The 16,808-nt window shown below is 42.0% G+C and overlaps 7 protein-coding genes across 9 annotated transcripts; 3 read left to right on the top strand and 4 right to left on the bottom strand.

Annotated features, from left to right (window-relative positions):
* Window positions 1-1,115: 1,115 nt before the first annotated feature.
* Window positions 1,116-3,644, top strand: LOC106295695 (protein CDC73 homolog). Of its 3 annotated transcripts, none has more exons than XR_001261039.1 (5): window positions 1,116-2,347; window positions 2,449-2,531; window positions 2,630-2,751; window positions 3,065-3,170; window positions 3,428-3,644. XR_001261039.1 is itself a non-coding variant. In XM_013731664.1 (3 exons), exons 1-3 carry the CDS (start codon window positions 1,300-1,302, stop codon window positions 2,720-2,722), a joined length of 1,224 nt encoding a protein of 407 aa, XP_013587118.1. In that variant the 5' UTR covers window positions 1,116-1,299; the 3' UTR covers window positions 2,723-2,881. The 3 variants fall into 3 exon arrangements, 1 of the variants encoding a protein (XP_013587118.1); XR_001261040.1 differs by having other exon boundaries at window positions 3,412-3,644; XM_013731664.1 differs by lacking the exons at window positions 3,065-3,170; window positions 3,428-3,644 and having other exon boundaries at window positions 2,630-2,881.
* On the bottom strand, window positions 3,397-4,347 carry LOC106295697 (non-specific lipid-transfer protein-like protein At2g13820). The gene is made up of 3 exons (XM_013731665.1): window positions 3,970-4,347; window positions 3,837-3,884; window positions 3,397-3,737 (listed from the first exon to the last, which is right to left on the bottom strand). The coding sequence occupies exons 1-3, from the start codon at window positions 4,289-4,291 to the stop codon at window positions 3,592-3,594; spliced, it is 516 nt and encodes a 171-aa protein (XP_013587119.1). The 5' UTR covers window positions 4,292-4,347; the 3' UTR covers window positions 3,397-3,591.
* Window positions 4,348-5,543: 1,196 nt separating this feature from the next.
* LOC106294020 (non-specific lipid-transfer protein-like protein At2g13820) lies at window positions 5,544-6,395 on the top strand. The gene is made up of 3 exons (XM_013729640.1): window positions 5,544-5,919; window positions 6,019-6,045; window positions 6,139-6,395. The coding sequence occupies exons 1-3, from the start codon at window positions 5,589-5,591 to the stop codon at window positions 6,393-6,395; spliced, it is 615 nt and encodes a 204-aa protein (XP_013585094.1). The 5' UTR covers window positions 5,544-5,588.
* Window positions 6,396-6,460: 65 nt separating this feature from the next.
* Window positions 6,461-8,238, bottom strand: LOC106292612 (proteasome subunit beta type-2-A). Its single transcript, XM_013728230.1, has 3 exons — window positions 7,981-8,238; window positions 7,770-7,893; window positions 6,461-6,912 (listed from the first exon to the last, which is right to left on the bottom strand). The coding sequence occupies exons 1-3, from the start codon at window positions 8,136-8,138 to the stop codon at window positions 6,580-6,582; spliced, it is 615 nt and encodes a 204-aa protein (XP_013583684.1). The 5' UTR covers window positions 8,139-8,238; the 3' UTR covers window positions 6,461-6,579.
* Window positions 8,239-9,007: 769 nt separating this feature from the next.
* LOC106295007 (probable rRNA-processing protein EBP2 homolog) lies at window positions 9,008-10,511 on the bottom strand. Its single transcript, XM_013730757.1, has 2 exons — window positions 10,407-10,511; window positions 9,008-10,043 (listed from the first exon to the last, which is right to left on the bottom strand). Exon 2 carries the CDS (start codon window positions 10,041-10,043, stop codon window positions 9,159-9,161), a length of 885 nt encoding a protein of 294 aa, XP_013586211.1. The 5' UTR covers window positions 10,407-10,511; the 3' UTR covers window positions 9,008-9,158.
* A 97-nt stretch (window positions 10,512-10,608) lies between these two features.
* LOC106295009 (protein RDM1) lies at window positions 10,609-11,504 on the top strand. The gene is made up of 2 exons (XM_013730758.1): window positions 10,609-10,896; window positions 10,966-11,504. Exons 1-2 carry the CDS (start codon window positions 10,767-10,769, stop codon window positions 11,340-11,342), a joined length of 507 nt encoding a protein of 168 aa, XP_013586212.1. The 5' UTR covers window positions 10,609-10,766; the 3' UTR covers window positions 11,343-11,504.
* On the bottom strand, window positions 11,405-13,998 carry LOC106295006 (pentatricopeptide repeat-containing protein At3g22690). The gene has a single exon (XM_013730756.1). It carries the CDS (start codon window positions 13,952-13,954, stop codon window positions 11,423-11,425), a length of 2,532 nt encoding a protein of 843 aa, XP_013586210.1. The 5' UTR covers window positions 13,955-13,998; the 3' UTR covers window positions 11,405-11,422.
* Window positions 13,999-16,808: the final 2,810 nt, after the last annotated feature.

The raw sequence follows: 16,808 nt of genomic DNA, 5'->3' as shown, positions 1-16,808 counted from the left end.
AGCAGGATGAGAAAATAAATCTATCAATTTAACGGTCAAACAATTCTAGCAACATAGCATCAGATTCAATCAGATTTAAAACCTCAATGATCAAAACCGAAAACCGTTTTGATTTCAAAATATTCGATTAGGGTTTTAATATGTGATTTTATAATTATAGTATAATTAATTCTGATACTTATATTATTTAGGGTTTATAGATATAGGGTTAGAGTTTATCGGATTTTAACTTGTAAAACCGATTCGGGGTTTTAATCATGTAGGAACATGATTTAGGGTTTGAGGTATCGAACTTTTAGAGCTTCGATTTACTCAATTAGGATTTTTGATCTATTACCCTATGGTTTTGATTCATAAAGATTAGGGTTTTAGGGTTTCATTCTTTATCAATTAATCCATGTTCGATTATGGGTTCTTAGGTTTTGAATTACCTTTTAACCTTAGATGATTGTTGAATCGGACCACCAAAGGGGTTGAGCCGCGAGTTGGACACGAACGGGACACGAGTTGGAATGGATCGAGTCGCTTCTATCGGGCCGCAGACGTCCTTTGTTGCTTGATTGGGAACGCCTTGATCGTCGGATGCGAGCTGTCTGATGCTGTCGCGAACGAGGAAGAAGTCGCGTGCTGGAGCTGCTGCTCTCGAGTCGCGAACGTCTGAGCTAGGATCAGGAACGCCTTGGGCTGAAGTTGATCGGGGACGTGAGCTGGAACAGATGCGGGAACAAGAGACGCGATCGGGGTTTAGGGTTCGTCGGATTGCCGGCTAGGATTAGGGTTTTTAGGGTTTTTCGATTTGGTTTTAGCTTAGGGTTTTAGAGATCAATCGTGCTGATAACGTGTTATAAAAGTAATGGAAAAGTCTATCTTTATTCATAAGATAGAGGTATAAGATAGAGGTATGAGTCCACAATCTGAAACATTCTTATTATTTTTCTCACGAAGCTTCGGAGTTCGTAGCATAAACCCGAAAAGAATGTTATCGGGCTTACTGTGGGCCAACTAATTTACTTCCTTACACTTTTCTCTAATGAGCGTAAAAGCCCATTATATTATGGGCCTATAACTCCAAAATCACTAGTTGACCGTCTTCCTCTACTATCTTTTCCCTTTTTTCCTCACGAATCTCTGCGAGTTTCTTCTTAGCATAAACCCTAAGATCGAACTCAGCCTCTCTCTCTCTCTATATATATATATATACTATATTCCCGGATCCACCTCTCAAAATTACTAATTTACTCCTCACGAAGATTAACCCTACTAAGATCGAAATCAGAATCTCTCTCTCTCTCTCTAGCAATGGATCCGTTATCGGTGCTGAAGGACTTCACGACGCGCGGAGACCTGGATAAAATCGAACGGGTCGGAGCCAATTACCGATTCGGATCCGGATACTCCTTCCCCTGCGCGACAGAGACGGCGTACAGATCCAAAGGCGGAAGCCTCTACACTCTAGAAGCCTTAGTCCACTACGTGAAGAACCACCACCTCAAACTCGGAGAGTACATGCAATCCACCGTCAAAAACTCCGTCCCCGCCGTTACGCTACCGGATCGGAAACCTCTCCTCGATTACCTCACCGGGAGAGTAGCCTCCTCCGATTCGATCGACTACCTCCTGCTCCAGCAGCAGAACGCCCAGAGCCAGAAGCAGAACGAAGAGTACAGACCCGATCAAGACAACTCTGCTTTCGTCTCCCGAGAAAACGCCGTCGAAGAGGTTGACGGTTACGGCGGAGAGGACGTTGATTACATTATGCTGATTCGGTCCAACGAGAGGCCGTTGAAGAGCCGAGACGCGATCCTCGAGTGCAAGAACAGAGATTTCCACAGCGTGTTGGTGAATTCGACCAAGAGGGAAGAGGAGAGGCAGAGGATCGAGTCTCACCAGAGGAAAGACGGCTTGGTCGCCAAGAGTAGGTTGATGGGTGCTGAAGAGAGAGGCATTGTAGGCTTCACCGGCGGCGGAGGTGATGATTCTGGTTATGATGCTAACCCTAAGTCTAAGCTTAGGAAGATTGGGGAAGGTGTGCCGATCATTCTTGTCCCGAGTGCGTTTCAGACGCTGATTACTATATACAATGTGAAGGAGTTTCTTGAGGATGGAGTTTATATACCGAATGATGTTAAGGCTAAGGAGATGAAAGGGGTGAAGCCTGATTGTATTACGGTTCAGAAGAAGTTTAGTAGAGATAGGGAGAGGGTTGTGACTGCTTATGAGGTTAGGGATAAGCCTTCTGCTTTGAAGCCTGATGACTGGGACCGTGTTGTTGCGGTTTTCGTGTTGGGCAAGGATTGGCAGTTCAAGGATTGGCCTTTCAAGGACCATGTTGAGATTTTCAATAAGAGTAAGTGAAGATGAATGCTAAAGTTCAATTCTTTTTTTGGTTTTCTTGGGATTGACATTTGAATGAGTTGATGTTTTGATAATTGTTTCTTTTGTTTGCAGTAATTGGGTTCTTCTTGCGGTTTGAAGATGATAGTATTGAATCAGCCAAGACGGTGAAGCAGTGGAATGTGAAGATTATCTCGGTGAGTAATTTAAAACACCTTCTTTTATCTGCTGTTATGTTGATACTGGTATTGAGATCGGATTACTGAATCGAGGAACTTCTTCCGTGTGTTTTCAGATTAGTAAGAATAAGAGGCATCAAGACCGGGCTGCAGCATTAGAAGTCTGGGAAAAACTTGAGGAGTTTGTTCGGTCTCGGTCACATTCTTAGCATCTAGCAGCTGTAGAAAGTCACTTTATGTATCATCTTTCATTCTTGTTACTGATTATCTTTATTACTTTCTGTAACATTAGCAAAATAAACACAGTGAACATGTTGTGATTGTTTTCTATTAATGGTGAGTTAAATTGTTCATCAGCTTTGTTTAAAGTGTCTAGGTCTCTTCTAAAGGTTGATATCCATTAATACATTTTGATGTATTATTATATCATATTTCTAGAGCCTGCAATGCAAAAGGATTTTATAACATTCACAAGATTTAGAGACTTGAAACTTTCTTGTTAATAAATGTGGGGGTAACGCAAGCCCTCATCCTCATCTTGTTTGTTACAGGTTGAAGTTCTATGTTTCAAGAAGATTAGCCATTGAATGGGTGAGGAAGTTTCTACCTTCTGCTAGCTTGAGCTGTGAAGACAATCTACTCCAGTGATATGTAACGGTATGTATACAGACAGGTCTCCTATCTAGATACTTATTATCTTCTGCTGTTTATTAAAGTCTGTCGTTTTCTATAGGATGTTCTCTTTCATGTGAACCTGACACAGTTTTTGTTCCGTTTAGGATATCTATTTTTGTATATGCCATTTCTGGACCTTGAGTTTGAATTTAGAACATTTAGATTGCTACCAGTATGTCATGAAGCTAATGGTCTGTTCTTCAAACTGTGTTCTGAAAAGTAGTGTTTATTATAAAAAGGTAAAGAGATCCAATATCACCCGGAGAGTAGGGACTCACGGAGCACAGAATAAATACATCACACGAAGTCACAAGGAAATGTGAACAAGTAGGGAAAAATAAAGAATGCAATCTGAGTGGTATAAAAGCTTCATAGGTTTCAGGAGAACTGTGGATGGGGAAACTCAATATTTCAAGAAGATTGCCATGTAGGAAGCCGCGGAAAGGAAGGCAAGAAGAGGATATGAGAACTTGATAGAGCTTCCGTCTGACGATGGTCCTTCCCCTTCTCCTTCTCCTACCGGTACAGTTTTCGATCCATTTCCTGGTCCTAACCAAAGAAAAAACCAAACATGGATGCATTAGATAACTGAGCATATATATATTGAGATTGGTGTATGTTACGTTCATCTGCTTAATGTCATTTTACCTGAAGAGTTTGGAGAATCTGCAGGAGAGTCAGCAGTAGAACCACCACCTGCAAAAATTGAACAATATATGCATAAGATTTACATGGTTTTTGGTACTCTCTTAATAAAGTGCTTAATCTTGAAAGCTCTTACCGTTGTTACAGCGACTGACAGGAGGAGTCTGAACATTACAAGCTCTTGGCAAAGCAAGAGCCTGTGTTTGGTTAACGTTGATCCCGAGCTGAGAGCCACCACCGTTGAGGACTTGACACAAACAATCAGGAGAAGACCGGACTACGTTACCCAGCTGACTGCAGCATTGCTGAGAAGGAGAGGTAGTGTTTCCGGTTATGTAGTTGAGACACGGCGACATGCTGATCAAAGCGGATGTGCAAGTCGACTGAGCAAGGACTCTTGTAGAAGACATCACAGCCATAAAAACAGTAAGAAACACTAAACCCATTCCCATTTTCATGCTTTCTTGAGATGTGTTTAGAATCCTTTTTGAGTTTTGTTTTGTGTTTGTTTGTTTGATTTGTGAAGTCTTTGGAGATTAAATGAAGGATATAAATAAGGAATTGAGGGAGTAGAAAAGTGACAAAAGGTGGCTTAATACCGGTGACCAACTTTCTCCTACTTCTCTAACAGTTTCTGTGAAGTATTTGCGTCTTTTGGGCGTTTTGGACACAGAGTGTTGTTGTTGTCTTGTGAACAGAACTGTTTACATTTGTTTGTTTTGTGACGGTTTAGTCATTAGTGACTAGTGGGTTGTTGAACTACTTATTGGTTATTGTTTGTTATTTTTTTTCTTTGGATTCACCCTTTTGTTTGAACCAACAGGCGTCGAATAATATCAGTTAGGATATCGTTTTTCATCACAAGTCCCGTGACGTTCTAGACTGAAAATATGTTTCAAAGCTTGCTTTACATCCAATGGTGAGCCATGTTAATCACATGGTTGCCGTGTTTTTAAACTAAAGGAAAGCTCAAACTTTTTTTTTTTTTTTTGAAACACTTTTTTTTTTTTTTTATTGAAACACTAAAGGAAAGCTCAAACTATCTACCGTTAAAAATGACAATATATACACATACAAGAAACTAAGAAAATTAGTAGCCGCGAATCACCGTCCCTGCGTTAGTGACATGGTGTTTGTCTATACCGGGATGGATAATATAACATCTAATCCTACGATGACATGTTGTGGTCATATAGGAATGGATGGTAACATATAATCCTACGTTGATTTTGTTTTATTCATTATGAAGTATTTTTTTGTTTGTTGAATATCTATAAAATTGTATTGTCTCCTACAAGACGTTACTTAGGCTACTATCATTTTATGATTTATCTAACGCATCCCAAACCTTTTTCATTGTTGACAACATGTGAAATTGTGTTACTTGCGTAAGTCGTTTTATTAATGGGATGAAGCTAAGATGGAATTTCTTGCTTAGTTACCAAAACAGAACAACCATCGAAGAGTAGTTCAACTAATACAATCCAAGACGAGCTATGTACCACGCTCCTCTGTAGTTTGTACAAGTGAACGCATCCCATTGGCCAATTTCATTAACCACCAACGACCCTATATTAACGGAAAATAACATAACTACTTATTAGTAGTTAACCTATACACACTTCCTTCGTTCCCTCCACTTTTGTCTACCTATAAAACGCACTTGCTTACCACAAAATACAAGACAATTTAAACAAAAGAACCCACACACTTTCTTACTTTAAAACAATAGAAGCAAAGCTTGATCGATCAACAATGTCGAAAATTAAGGTTATAATCGCCCTGGCTTTACTCGCAGTGCTAGCTTTTCCGGTTAGCAGCCAACAACCGCCGCTTAGCCAATGTACTCCGTCTATGGTGACTACAGTTGGTCCTTGTATGAGCTTCTTAACCAACAGCACCAGCAACGGAACTTCACCGTCGTCTGATTGTTGTAACTCGCTGAGGTCTTTAACAACCGGAGGAATGGGATGTCTCTGTCTTATTGTAACCGGAAGTGTTCCTTTTAATATTCCTATTAACCGTACAACCGCCGTCTCTCTTCCCCGTGCTTGTAACATGCCTAGAGTCCCTCTTCAATGCAAAGGCAAATGAATACTATAATTCCCCTCCCTACTTTACATTTTTATGTGCCTGATTGAATCAGTCAGTATCTAATTTTATGTTTGGTCTTCTTTTTGAACAGCCAATATTGCTCCAGCTGCTGCTCCTGGTAATTAAGCAATTAATTATATCCTTATCTCAGCTAATCACATAAAATCAGTTTGCAACAACTAATTATGAGAGTCTGTATTGTTTGGGACAGGACCTGCTGGTACATTTGGACCGGCGATGTCTCCAGGTCCAGCAACAACTCCAATTGTCCCAGAACCGACCCCAGCAGCTCAGACACCACAGTCCGATGCAACTCAGCCTTTTACACCAACCGTGGACACTGCGGGTCCTACGGCTGGCGACGGAGGAAGCACCAGTCGACCTTCTCTCACTTCTTCATCCGCCTACGCCCTCTCACCATCGCTTCTCTTCTTTGGCATCAGCCTCGTAGTTCTCAAATTCTATTGATTTTGCTTTTTCTATGTGATTTGATTAATGCGTTGTAGAATTATAAGTTTATATTTGTTCTCGTTTGCTTGATGATTAATGTTGATTCTCAAACTAAATAAAAAATGTCAAAAACACAAATATCCCAACAAAAGCAAATGTCACAGCTGAAGAAACTTAAAATTCTGGAACCAAACACAACAACTCAGACAGCCGCAGTTGTGACGTCCTGTACGGACTGACGCCAAGCGTAATCACGAGCTCCATCTTTGTCAACAATCTTGATCACAAAGTTTGGTGGCGCAACGACCAGTCTTGACCGGATCTCAAGTATGCACTTGTCCACCAGTTCAATGGCTTCTTCGACAGACATATCCTCGCGGTAATGCCTGTCCATGGTGGAGAGGGAGAAGTAAGATCCATAACCAAACGCTCCCTTGTCAACTTTGTGAAGGGTTGCAATGTAGTCGATGTAGTAAAGGGATGCACCGCTCTCTTCGTCGTAGCCAGCCATCAGGATATTCACAGAATACGGGTTCTGAGCAAAACAATAACACAAACAAATGAGTTATCTTAAACTTGTTAAGATCAATGATTAGAGGCCAAATCAAAATAAAACAAGGAAATACAGAACAAAAGGCCATATGGGTCTGTCTCTTAAACTTGTTAACAATACAAGGAATAAGCTTCTGCAACTCTTGGATATCATAAAAAGCAAGGTAGATGGTGGCCTATTACCAACTGATCACTACAAGAGAACCGCGTGCATCTAAATCACCTTTGGCTAAAGATGACTTTAGTCGTATGAAAGCTGTGTTTTACTAAGAGTCTTGTAGTAATAAATTGGCAATAGGCGAGAACAGGGTAAAAAGTTTCAAACAGCAGAAACATCTAATAATGAATCAAACCTAACTAAAACAGTTCAAACTTAGAGTGACTTCAGAACCAGTTGAATCACAACAAAAACACAACACTACCATATAGAACAAGGAATCGAAAACACCCGAGAGAGAGAGACGATTAAGCTCAAGAAACGAAGACAGATTGGCTATAAGCAACCTTAACATTATTATTATTATTATTATTATTATTATTATAAGCAAAGCATTGCAGAGGATCCAAAGAACTCTTCACTCAAAAATTGAATCAAACTAAGACTAACATAATATTCAAATAGCAGAACTCACCTTCCTCAAACTTACAGTAATCTTATAATCAGTTGAATCAAACAACAAAACTCGACACACAGAACAAGGGAATCAAAATCCAAGAGGCAAGAGAGACAGACAGTTGAGCTTAAGAAACAAAGATACATTGGCTAATCATCAACCTTAACATTAACACAAGCACATCACGGCAAAGGATCCAAAGAAGTATTCGATGTAAATAGCTGACCTTCCTCAAGGCGGTGGCGAGCTCTCCGCGAGTGAAGTTGGCAGCGGCGGCGGTAGTCAAAGGGATCCCGTTGCGGAACTTGTACAGCGACACGTTCTTCTGAACGTACTCCGTGAACTGAACCCTATCATATCAACCTCCCAATTTCCGAAATCATTATACTAATAAGTTCTAAATCGAGAGAGAGAGAGAGAGGGAAAAGGGATTTTACCGATCACCAGGCTCGCCGCTGGCAGCGACGAGCTTGTGGGAGTCAAGGACCATGATCTTGTCCTCGTTGTTTTTGTGGAGAAGGATACTGTGCACCGCCGATGTATCCGCCGCCACGATGGCGAATCCTTTCCCAACCAGACCGAATACGCACTCCATCTTCTTCTATGCTTAAAGATCTGTTTAGCTCAGGTTCGATTCCTATTTTGCTTTTCTCCGGCGTCTCGAAGAAGGGTGAAGTGATTTACTAAATTCCTCTATAGGCTTTCATTATTTGGCCCATCAATCTCTTTATTTCCGGCCTTAGCCCACAAATATATTACTATACTTTTTTTAACATGAAAAAAAAAGCATGTGGCCACACTCAAGATTTTGTACTGGTTGCATGAGAAATCGAATTTTGTACCCTTTTCTATGCTTAATCTTACCTTATTTCACCTGAACAACAGGACTCCAGATCACAAATTTATTATCTTTGGTGCTATACAACATATAGTAATAAGCCATTGTAGTGAAACTGACAAACTGTATATATGGACTTGTTCTGACGAATTAGATAGGGGACTGAATTGATTTGTTACCTTTATAGATTAAGCAACGTTATTATGAATTCCATGGAGATCAATCCTCACTAAATAAACTCTAAACTCAACCAAAATGATAATTATACACCAGCTTGGTCCATAAAACTATATGAAAACTGATTTTTCATTTTTCACATCATCTTGAAAAAGTGCACAGGAGGCATAAAACTTCCCAAGATTCATACAAATAGTAAGCAAGAGGAAGAGGGAGTCGGGCCGCACAGGAGGCGAAGGAAAAGCAAAAACAGAATCTATATTGGTGGATTCTTCTAAAAAAAAGAGAGAGAGGGCTCGAGTTTGACTTTAAATCCACGGCCTAAAACTTCAATAATCATCATCTTTTAATTAGTTAAAATCATATTTCTTCAATGATGAATTTTGGAAGAAGAAACAACTTGCCACCTCTAGCTTCTTTGAAAACACGTTGAGCTTTGTTGATTCAAGTAATCATTTAGTACAACACTCTTAACTAAAATATATTGGTCCGCAGACCCTTACAAAAATTCAAAGAAACATTCTCTCAAAACATAATCCAAGATGACAAAATAGTTTGTAGTGATGAAACTGTAGATGAGTTTAGATAACCAAACCTTGTTTATCTCTTCTGTCTCTTGTTTCCACCAGCTTTGCCTCCACGAAACCCTCCTTTGAAATCATTCGTCGTCTCTGCAGTGTTCTGCTTGCTCAACCCTTTCCTTCCACCATGACCAAACTTGGAGTCCCTAAACTCCCTCTTCTTATTGTTCATCCTCGAAGTAGGCTTCCCTTTACCTCCTGATCGATCAGCAGGAGACACACCCGGCCTCTTCTTACCACCTCCTCTCTGGAAACTCTTCCCATTTCCAAACTCAAGATCAAGCTCTCCTGCTCCTTTCTCACTAAACCCGCTCTGCTGCCTCTGTTTCCTCCACTTCTTGACAGACTCAATCTCATCCTTCTTCTGCTTAGCGCGCTCCTTCATCTTCTGAGACTGTACTTCCTTAGCCATCTTCTTGTTATCCCTCGCTTTCCTCCTCTCCTCAGACTCCTCCATCTGTTTCTTCTCGTACAGAAGCTTAGACTTCACCTTCTCCATGTGCGTATCTGATTTCACCATCTCCGCGTAGTAATCCGCCGGCCTTAGGAAAGGCAGTCCCATCTCCTGGAGCTTCTCGAAAGCCTGCCTCGTCCCTTCGAGTGCTTGAGTGTAGAAGGCCATCTCTCTAGCGAGGTCGTCGTTTACATCAACGGCTTGTCCTTGCTCAATCTCGACGGTGAGCTTATGAGTCCAATCAGCATCTTCTGGCCAGCTTATGTCTTGAAGCTTATCAAGAAGCCCATCTCTGTTGTAGACAGCAGTCTTTGTCGGCTCAGCTAGCTTCTCAGTGATCGCGTTTTCTGAATCGGAATCTGACAAAGACTCTGCTTCGGAGTCAGATGCTACGTCTTCATCAATCATGTTCATCTCATCGTCTTCCACAAAATCATCTTCAAACGACATCTGCTCCAAATTTGATTAAAAACAATCAGGTTCAGTATCAAGACAGGAACATAACAACAACAATAAATCAATTAAAGTCAAGCTACTCCACATATTCAGACTCTTAATCAATAAAGGTTCAATCTTTGAACTAGGGTTTTGACATTCAGACTCTTAACCAACTGGTAGAAGCTGAAAACTCAATAAAGGACCAATCTTTGAATTAGGGTTTGTATCTAACTGGTTCTGTGACCTTCAATATCACAATCTAAGGACGAAATATTATAGCTTTATTAACCTAGGTTACGTCTATTACAGTCTATTACTAAGACGATAATGCTCTGAGATTGAAATAAACCATTCAAGGAGAAGAAGAAAGCTTACAGTTAACAACGAAACGAAGAAGATTGAACAACACGTGTTTTAGAGAGAATGAACGACGGCGCGAGAGGAAGAAGAAGAAGAAGAAGAAACAAGTTAAAAAGGGTTAAAGCTTGTATCAAATACGAGTAAAGCTTGCTGGTTTACGCCGGGTTAAATCCGGTTTATCGGTTTACTTTAATTCAATTTCAATTTTGGATTTTTGGTTACCTCACACAACACAACTGACAACAACAAGTGACGTTTTAACTGACACGTGTACAAGTTATCCCTCTTGGTCTTCTTCCCTTAAAAGCCCTAGCGTTAAGGGGCCTCGTGGTGCCGTCGTACGTTCTCAGATAATCTCACTGCTCGTTTGGGACCATGCAGAGTGACGTGACTATGAATCCACGAGCATCAGACGACTCTAGCTCCTCTGATGTCGAAGCTGAGATCAGCGACGGCGATGGCTTTTTGCCGATCGATAGACCTCATACGGTCGCCGAAGACGAAGGTAATGTGACTCTTGTTTCTCTCCTTTTCCACCGTTCCTGACCCAAAAAGTTTCAATCTTTTGCATCAGTTTCGCTGCTGATAAGAGCAGAGACGTATCAAGGCTACATGAAGGAGCTTCCTCTTCCGACTACCCGCGGTTCTTTGATCCCGTTCACGAGCTGGGTCGGGTTAGCCATGTCGATCAAGGAGCTTTATGGTCAGCCTTTGCATTACCTCACGAACGCTTTGTTACAGCGTTGGGATCAAGCAAGACTGGGTAGTGATTCTGAAGATCAGAGCTTGGATTTGATCATTCATCCTTCTAAAGCTGAAGCTACCATCTGGCTCGTCGAGGAGGTTCATCGGCTCACTTCTTCTCATCCTCAGATTGCTGAGCTTTGGGGTTCTGATCCTACGTATCACATGTTGATTGATCCAATCATTCCCAAGTTATCACAATCATAAACACCTTTTTTGTATCCAAGTCATTCTCTATTTTAATTTTAGACAATGTAATGTGAATGCTTTTTCTTTCATCTCTGTAATCACCAGAAGTCATTACAAGAACACTTGCCTTGACTTATGAAATGAAACCTGTTATTGTCTCTTAGAACGATTTCTCTGTCATACGCTTTGGATGCTAACTTTGCGAATGAATGACAATCAGAACATACTCTCAGGTTTTTGACTATTCTTATTCTTGTGCCTTTGTTTGAGCTAATGAGACCAAAGGCCATTGCAAGTTTCTCGCTGTGTCGGCTAAGCATGAATCTCTTCTCTTGCTCATCTACATCCATCAGAACACTGCTGAGATCAGGTACATGGCCTAGCTCACGGCTAACTTCATCGAGCATTGCTTCTATTTTCCGCATCTCCGGGTGTGACTCATCCCCTGATGTGAACTCATGAGTCTTGCCTCGAATCTCTATTAGACTAGTTCCTGGTGGTTTGCGTAACCCTTTCTCCTTCATACTCAGCCTCACTTTTGCCACATCGTTCCATCTTCCAGCTGATGCGTAAACATTTGACAAAAGCACATAACTCCCAGTTCTCTCTGGAGCCAAGACTTGTATCTTTGCAGCTGCATAAGCAGCCATCTCCACATTGCCGTGAACACGACAAGCGGCTAAAAGAGAGTTCCAAATCACATCGTTTGGCTCCAAAGGCATGGACTTTATGAGTTGCATAGCTTCCTCTAACAATCCTGCTCGACTAAGCAGATCAACCATGCATCCATAGTGCACGTCTTCTGGAGAAACTCCGTGAAGTTTCTTCATTGACTCGAAGATCTCCTTACCTTGTTGGACCAATCCACCATGGCTACATGCTGTCAATGCTCCAACAAACACTACCCCATCTGGTTTCAAACCTTGTTCAATCATCTCATCGAAAAGCTCTATGGCCCACTCAGCGTTTCCCGACATAGCCATTGCTCTTATAGCAGCTGTCCAAGCCGAGACATCTCTGTTAGCTAAACCATCGAATATTGACATTGCTGTTTCCGGATCCCCACACCTGGAAAACATATCCACTAAACTGGTACCAAGTCTGACATCAAGCTGAATCCCGTTCTTCTCAATGTAGTAATATATCCACTTTGCAAGATCAAGAGCTCCCAAGTGCCCACAAGCAGATGCAATGCTCATCATTGTCACTCCATCCGCATCAACACCCTCTTGGCCTTGCATAGACCGGAAAACTTCAGTCGCTTCCTCGAACATGCCTTCTTGAACCAAACCGCCAATGATCGTGTTCCAAGAAACAATGTTCTTCTCAGGCATGGTGTTGAATGTTTCCCAAGCTGCATCCACATCACCATTCTCAATATATCCAGCGATTATTGAGTTCCACGTGACCACTGTCTTGTTCAACATCCGATCAAACATCTTAACCGCAGTATCTTGCTTCCGACACTTCATGTAGATATCAATCAGGGCGTTACATATGTTATCCCAACTTTCAAACCCATTCCTCATAACATATCCATGACAACTCTTTCCCAGCAGAATGTTCTTTAGTTGTGAACAAGATGAAATAGCACTCAACATTGAAATCCTATCAGGTCTAAGACCAGAGTCCATCATTAGACTCAAGACATCTAAAGCCTCCTTCGTTAACCCCTGGCGTACGTAATTCGAGGCCATGGCGTTGCACAAATCCAAATTCCTCGCACCGTATTGCTCAAAAAGCTGCTTTGCTGTATCATTATCATTACATTTCATATACATATCGACCAGAGCACTAACCATAACATCATTCACTTCAACGCCAGAACTGCTGATAAAAGCATGAACCTTTTCACATGTTTCAAGATCTTCAAGCTTAGCACAAGCGGAGATCACACACACCATCGTGACCGAGTTAGGCCTCACATCTTCACTTCTCATCATCTCGAAAAACAAATCAACAGCTTCTTTAGCAAAACCACGCCTCGCGTAACCGCAAATCATACTCGTCCAAGAAACTACGTTTCTCTGAGGCATTTCATCGAACACATTCCGCGCACAAACAAGATCTCCACACTCCGCGTAGAAATGAACCAACGAGTTCTGCACGAACAGATCCTTAGCATAATCCATCCTAACGACCAACCCATGTATCTGAGCCCCGTCACGAATCGTTCTACTTTTCGCACACGCGCTCAATCCAAAGGGGAACGTGTACTTATCCGGAGAGATTCCGTCGATCATCATTCGGAGAAAGAGCAGTAACGCTTCTTCACATAGCCCAGAGGACGCGTACCCACGGATCAAAGAGTTGTACATGTAACGAGACCCGTAGGAGACATCAAACAGCTTTCTCGCAAAGGTTAGGCTTTCGCGAGTGCCCAATTCGCAGCTTCGAGCTACGAGCTTGGTTATGGCGGAGACGTCGTTGTCAAGGCCTTGCTTCGCGAGGGAGTGGTGGAAGAGCTTGAGTTCGTCGATGGTTTTGCAGTTCTTCAACGAGATGATTGGTGATGAGAGGCTATTCGTGGTGGGTTTGTTGCGGTGGGTCTGGTTTGGGAGAAATGGTCTTGAAGTTGAAGTGGCGAAGACCATAGGAGAGAGATGGAGAACAGTACCCAGTATCGCCATTGTTGGCTCTAGTAGATTCAGCGTGGGTCAAAATTCAAAATTTTATCCACTTTTATAATCAAAGCTCTTCAGACACTAAGCACAGGATCAGGGGCACTATTCAAAAATTATATATTTTATTTTAACAAAAATCTCAGTTAAATTATTAATTAACTTTTTTTTAAAATAAATAAATAAATATTTATTTTTCAATACATTGTGAACTTAATATTTTTTATTTTCTTATTATATTTATTCATCATAATAACACAAAATCTGTTTATATAAAATTTATACATAATAACCTTTTATCTTCTTGTGTTTTTGTTTTATCTTTTACATTTTATATAATTATATAAATATCTATCTTTACAACCTTTATCTCTCCTATCTTTTCCTCTCTTCCATCTCTAGCTGCCGTAACCCTAATTTTCGTCGCTGCTCCGACGTCCGGAGATCCTGACTCCGGTCTGGGTTCGCGTTAGCTCCGGCGTCGGAGGCTCTCTCTCCCCTTTGTCTCAGTTTTCGTTTTTCTTCTCTTCCTCTCATCTCATCGTCCGTCGGCTTGTTGCAGGCCCTGATTTCTGCCTCACTTCTGGAACCCTAAAGCTTCCCAGGGAGTGATAGATCTGGCAGGAGGGGTTGGTCTCTGGTGTCTCGACGAGGCGGCGAGGGATGGGTTGCAAAAGGAGTCGGCTTTTAAGGTGAGGCTTGGCTAGATCTCATTTTCTCTTTGTAGATCTGGCTAATGTCTCGGCGGTTTGTGGCACGTGAGGGCTCTTGTTGGAGTCTCTCCTATGTTCTTCATGTACTATTGCGTCTGTTGTTGTGTTGTGGAGTAGTTCGTCGGATCTCCATTGGACGATCCTTGGTGTCTTGTCTCGTCCTTCGGTATAGCCGGCTTAAATGGAGGCAGCAGTTTGGTCTGCTGGTGCGTGCTCAGCCAGCCTGGTGGTCGTGTGGCTGCGGTTCGTCTGAGGTCTCGGCGTATGGAGCTTATGAGTCGTCGGCTGTTCTGTCGTCTATGGCAGTTTCAGCCAGGTTTTCGGAGGCTTCTCTCTGTTTGTCTGGCTTCTCTCTTTCGCAAGGTCAAAGTGGTCGAGTCAGTCGCGGTGCCTTGATTTTTCCGTGTTTGCTCAGCCGTCTTTGTCTCATCTCTCCAACGCGGCGTAGCGGCTCAGCGCTAAGAAGACCAGGCCGGGTTCTCTTGCTTAGGCTAGGGCGTCGGTTCAGGGCTTCAATTTGGTCAGTTGAGGCTCTCCCGGCGAGGAGACCTAGTGGGATATTAGCCATCTCAGTGCTCAGTCGGCCATTTGGCCTTTTGAGCAGATTGATGTTTCGATTCTTTTGCAGGACATGGAGATTTGGTTCTTGATGATGCTTCGCCGCAGCCTGCTTTTCTCGGGTTGGGTTGTTTGACGTTAGGTGTTTACTCCCTTCGCGTTGTTCAATCCTACAGATAGATCTTCGTGGATGCAGTGCTTGTCTTGGTTATGCTTCGTCTTCCCTATATCTATCCGGTTTGTGCTTAACGATCAATGGAGAGCTCAAGCTCGAAGAAACCGTCTAACTCCAGCTACTCCGGAGGTGTCGTAGGAGTTCCGGTAACCGAGGAAACGAGGTGAACGCCACCCTCTTGCGGATTACATCGATGGTTGAGAACGGGGTTGGATAGTTTAGGAATTAAGAAACCGGCTAGCGGAACGCGCCTGTGTGGTGGTTGAGCGAAGCTAGTCGGTGTATTTTGACTTAAACCATTTTGGTGAAAATGAGCTTGTAATCGAAATTGGATGCCCGATTTTGGGATGATAAATCTCTACTATATAAAAGGAACTAAATTGAAGCAATTCTAGGTGTGCCACATAGGACAAAATATTCATAACCCATCATTTGTCCATGTCATCAAAGATGTTAAGCTATTGGGCCACGAATCTGTCCTACGTAATAGGCCCATTAATTTTAATGACCAGTTTGTTTTACTTTCCTCTTCCTCTAACCTAAGTTGTCACGGCATCTACAAACCCTCCAAAACTCATCGTCTTCCCATCTCCTCTGTATAACGCCCGCGACGGCAACAATGATGAATCAAAGCTATCCTCCAGACAAATCGGCGTGTAACTCTCCACATCCCTCCTCTTACTCAATGATATCAATACCTCTTGAAGATCCCTTAATTAATCACTTAAATGAAACGCATCCCATCTCTCTCCTTTCCCTATTGAGACTCTCTCCTTTCCCTATTGAGACTATATATATCCCAACCCAACAATCTCTTCCTCAGCAAACACATCCCAGCACTATGGCAAATCAAACGGCAGTCGCCACCGTGCAATACAAGCCATTCTCCACTTTTGTTTCAGCAGGACCAGGAGATTCCAAGTTGATGTTTAGGCTAATCCATTCTGGGAAGCTTGCAATAATTCCAAAAGAGGCATCCTTATCAGAACCAAGTACGTGGCAGTCGATTTCTTTAATGATCATCATCCACATCGGCTCTCTCATGTTCCCTTTTCCCACTACATTCTTAGAGTTCCCTGCTGGCGAGTTCTACCGAAAATTCAGTGAAACGTGTAGTAGGTACTCACTTATTTTTTTTTCCTCCATTTAAACCATGATTAACTCTACGTTCAGATTCTCATTTCTTAAATAGATAAAGACACCTACTTAAGCTTGATTTAAAGATAGATGGAGTCTCTAAAACTGATAGGAATCAAAGGTTCGAAAGTTTATAATCTTCTTATGACATCTACGTTTTGCTGTTGCTGAGGATGGTTATCGCTCAAAAAGACATGATTGCTTACCATGAACATGCCGGAGAAGCCTCCAATTCACATACACTTATGCTCGATGCAGTGTCAAATGAGTTCTGGGAACA

Source organism: Brassica oleracea, chromosome C5 (assembly GCF_000695525.1).
Source record: "Brassica oleracea var. oleracea cultivar TO1000 chromosome C5, BOL, whole genome shotgun sequence".
Lineage (NCBI taxonomy): Eukaryota > Viridiplantae > Streptophyta > Magnoliopsida > Brassicales > Brassicaceae > Brassica > Brassica oleracea.
The sequence above is the reverse complement of the archived record's forward strand: the minus strand, read 5'-3'. Positions and strand labels throughout refer to the sequence as shown.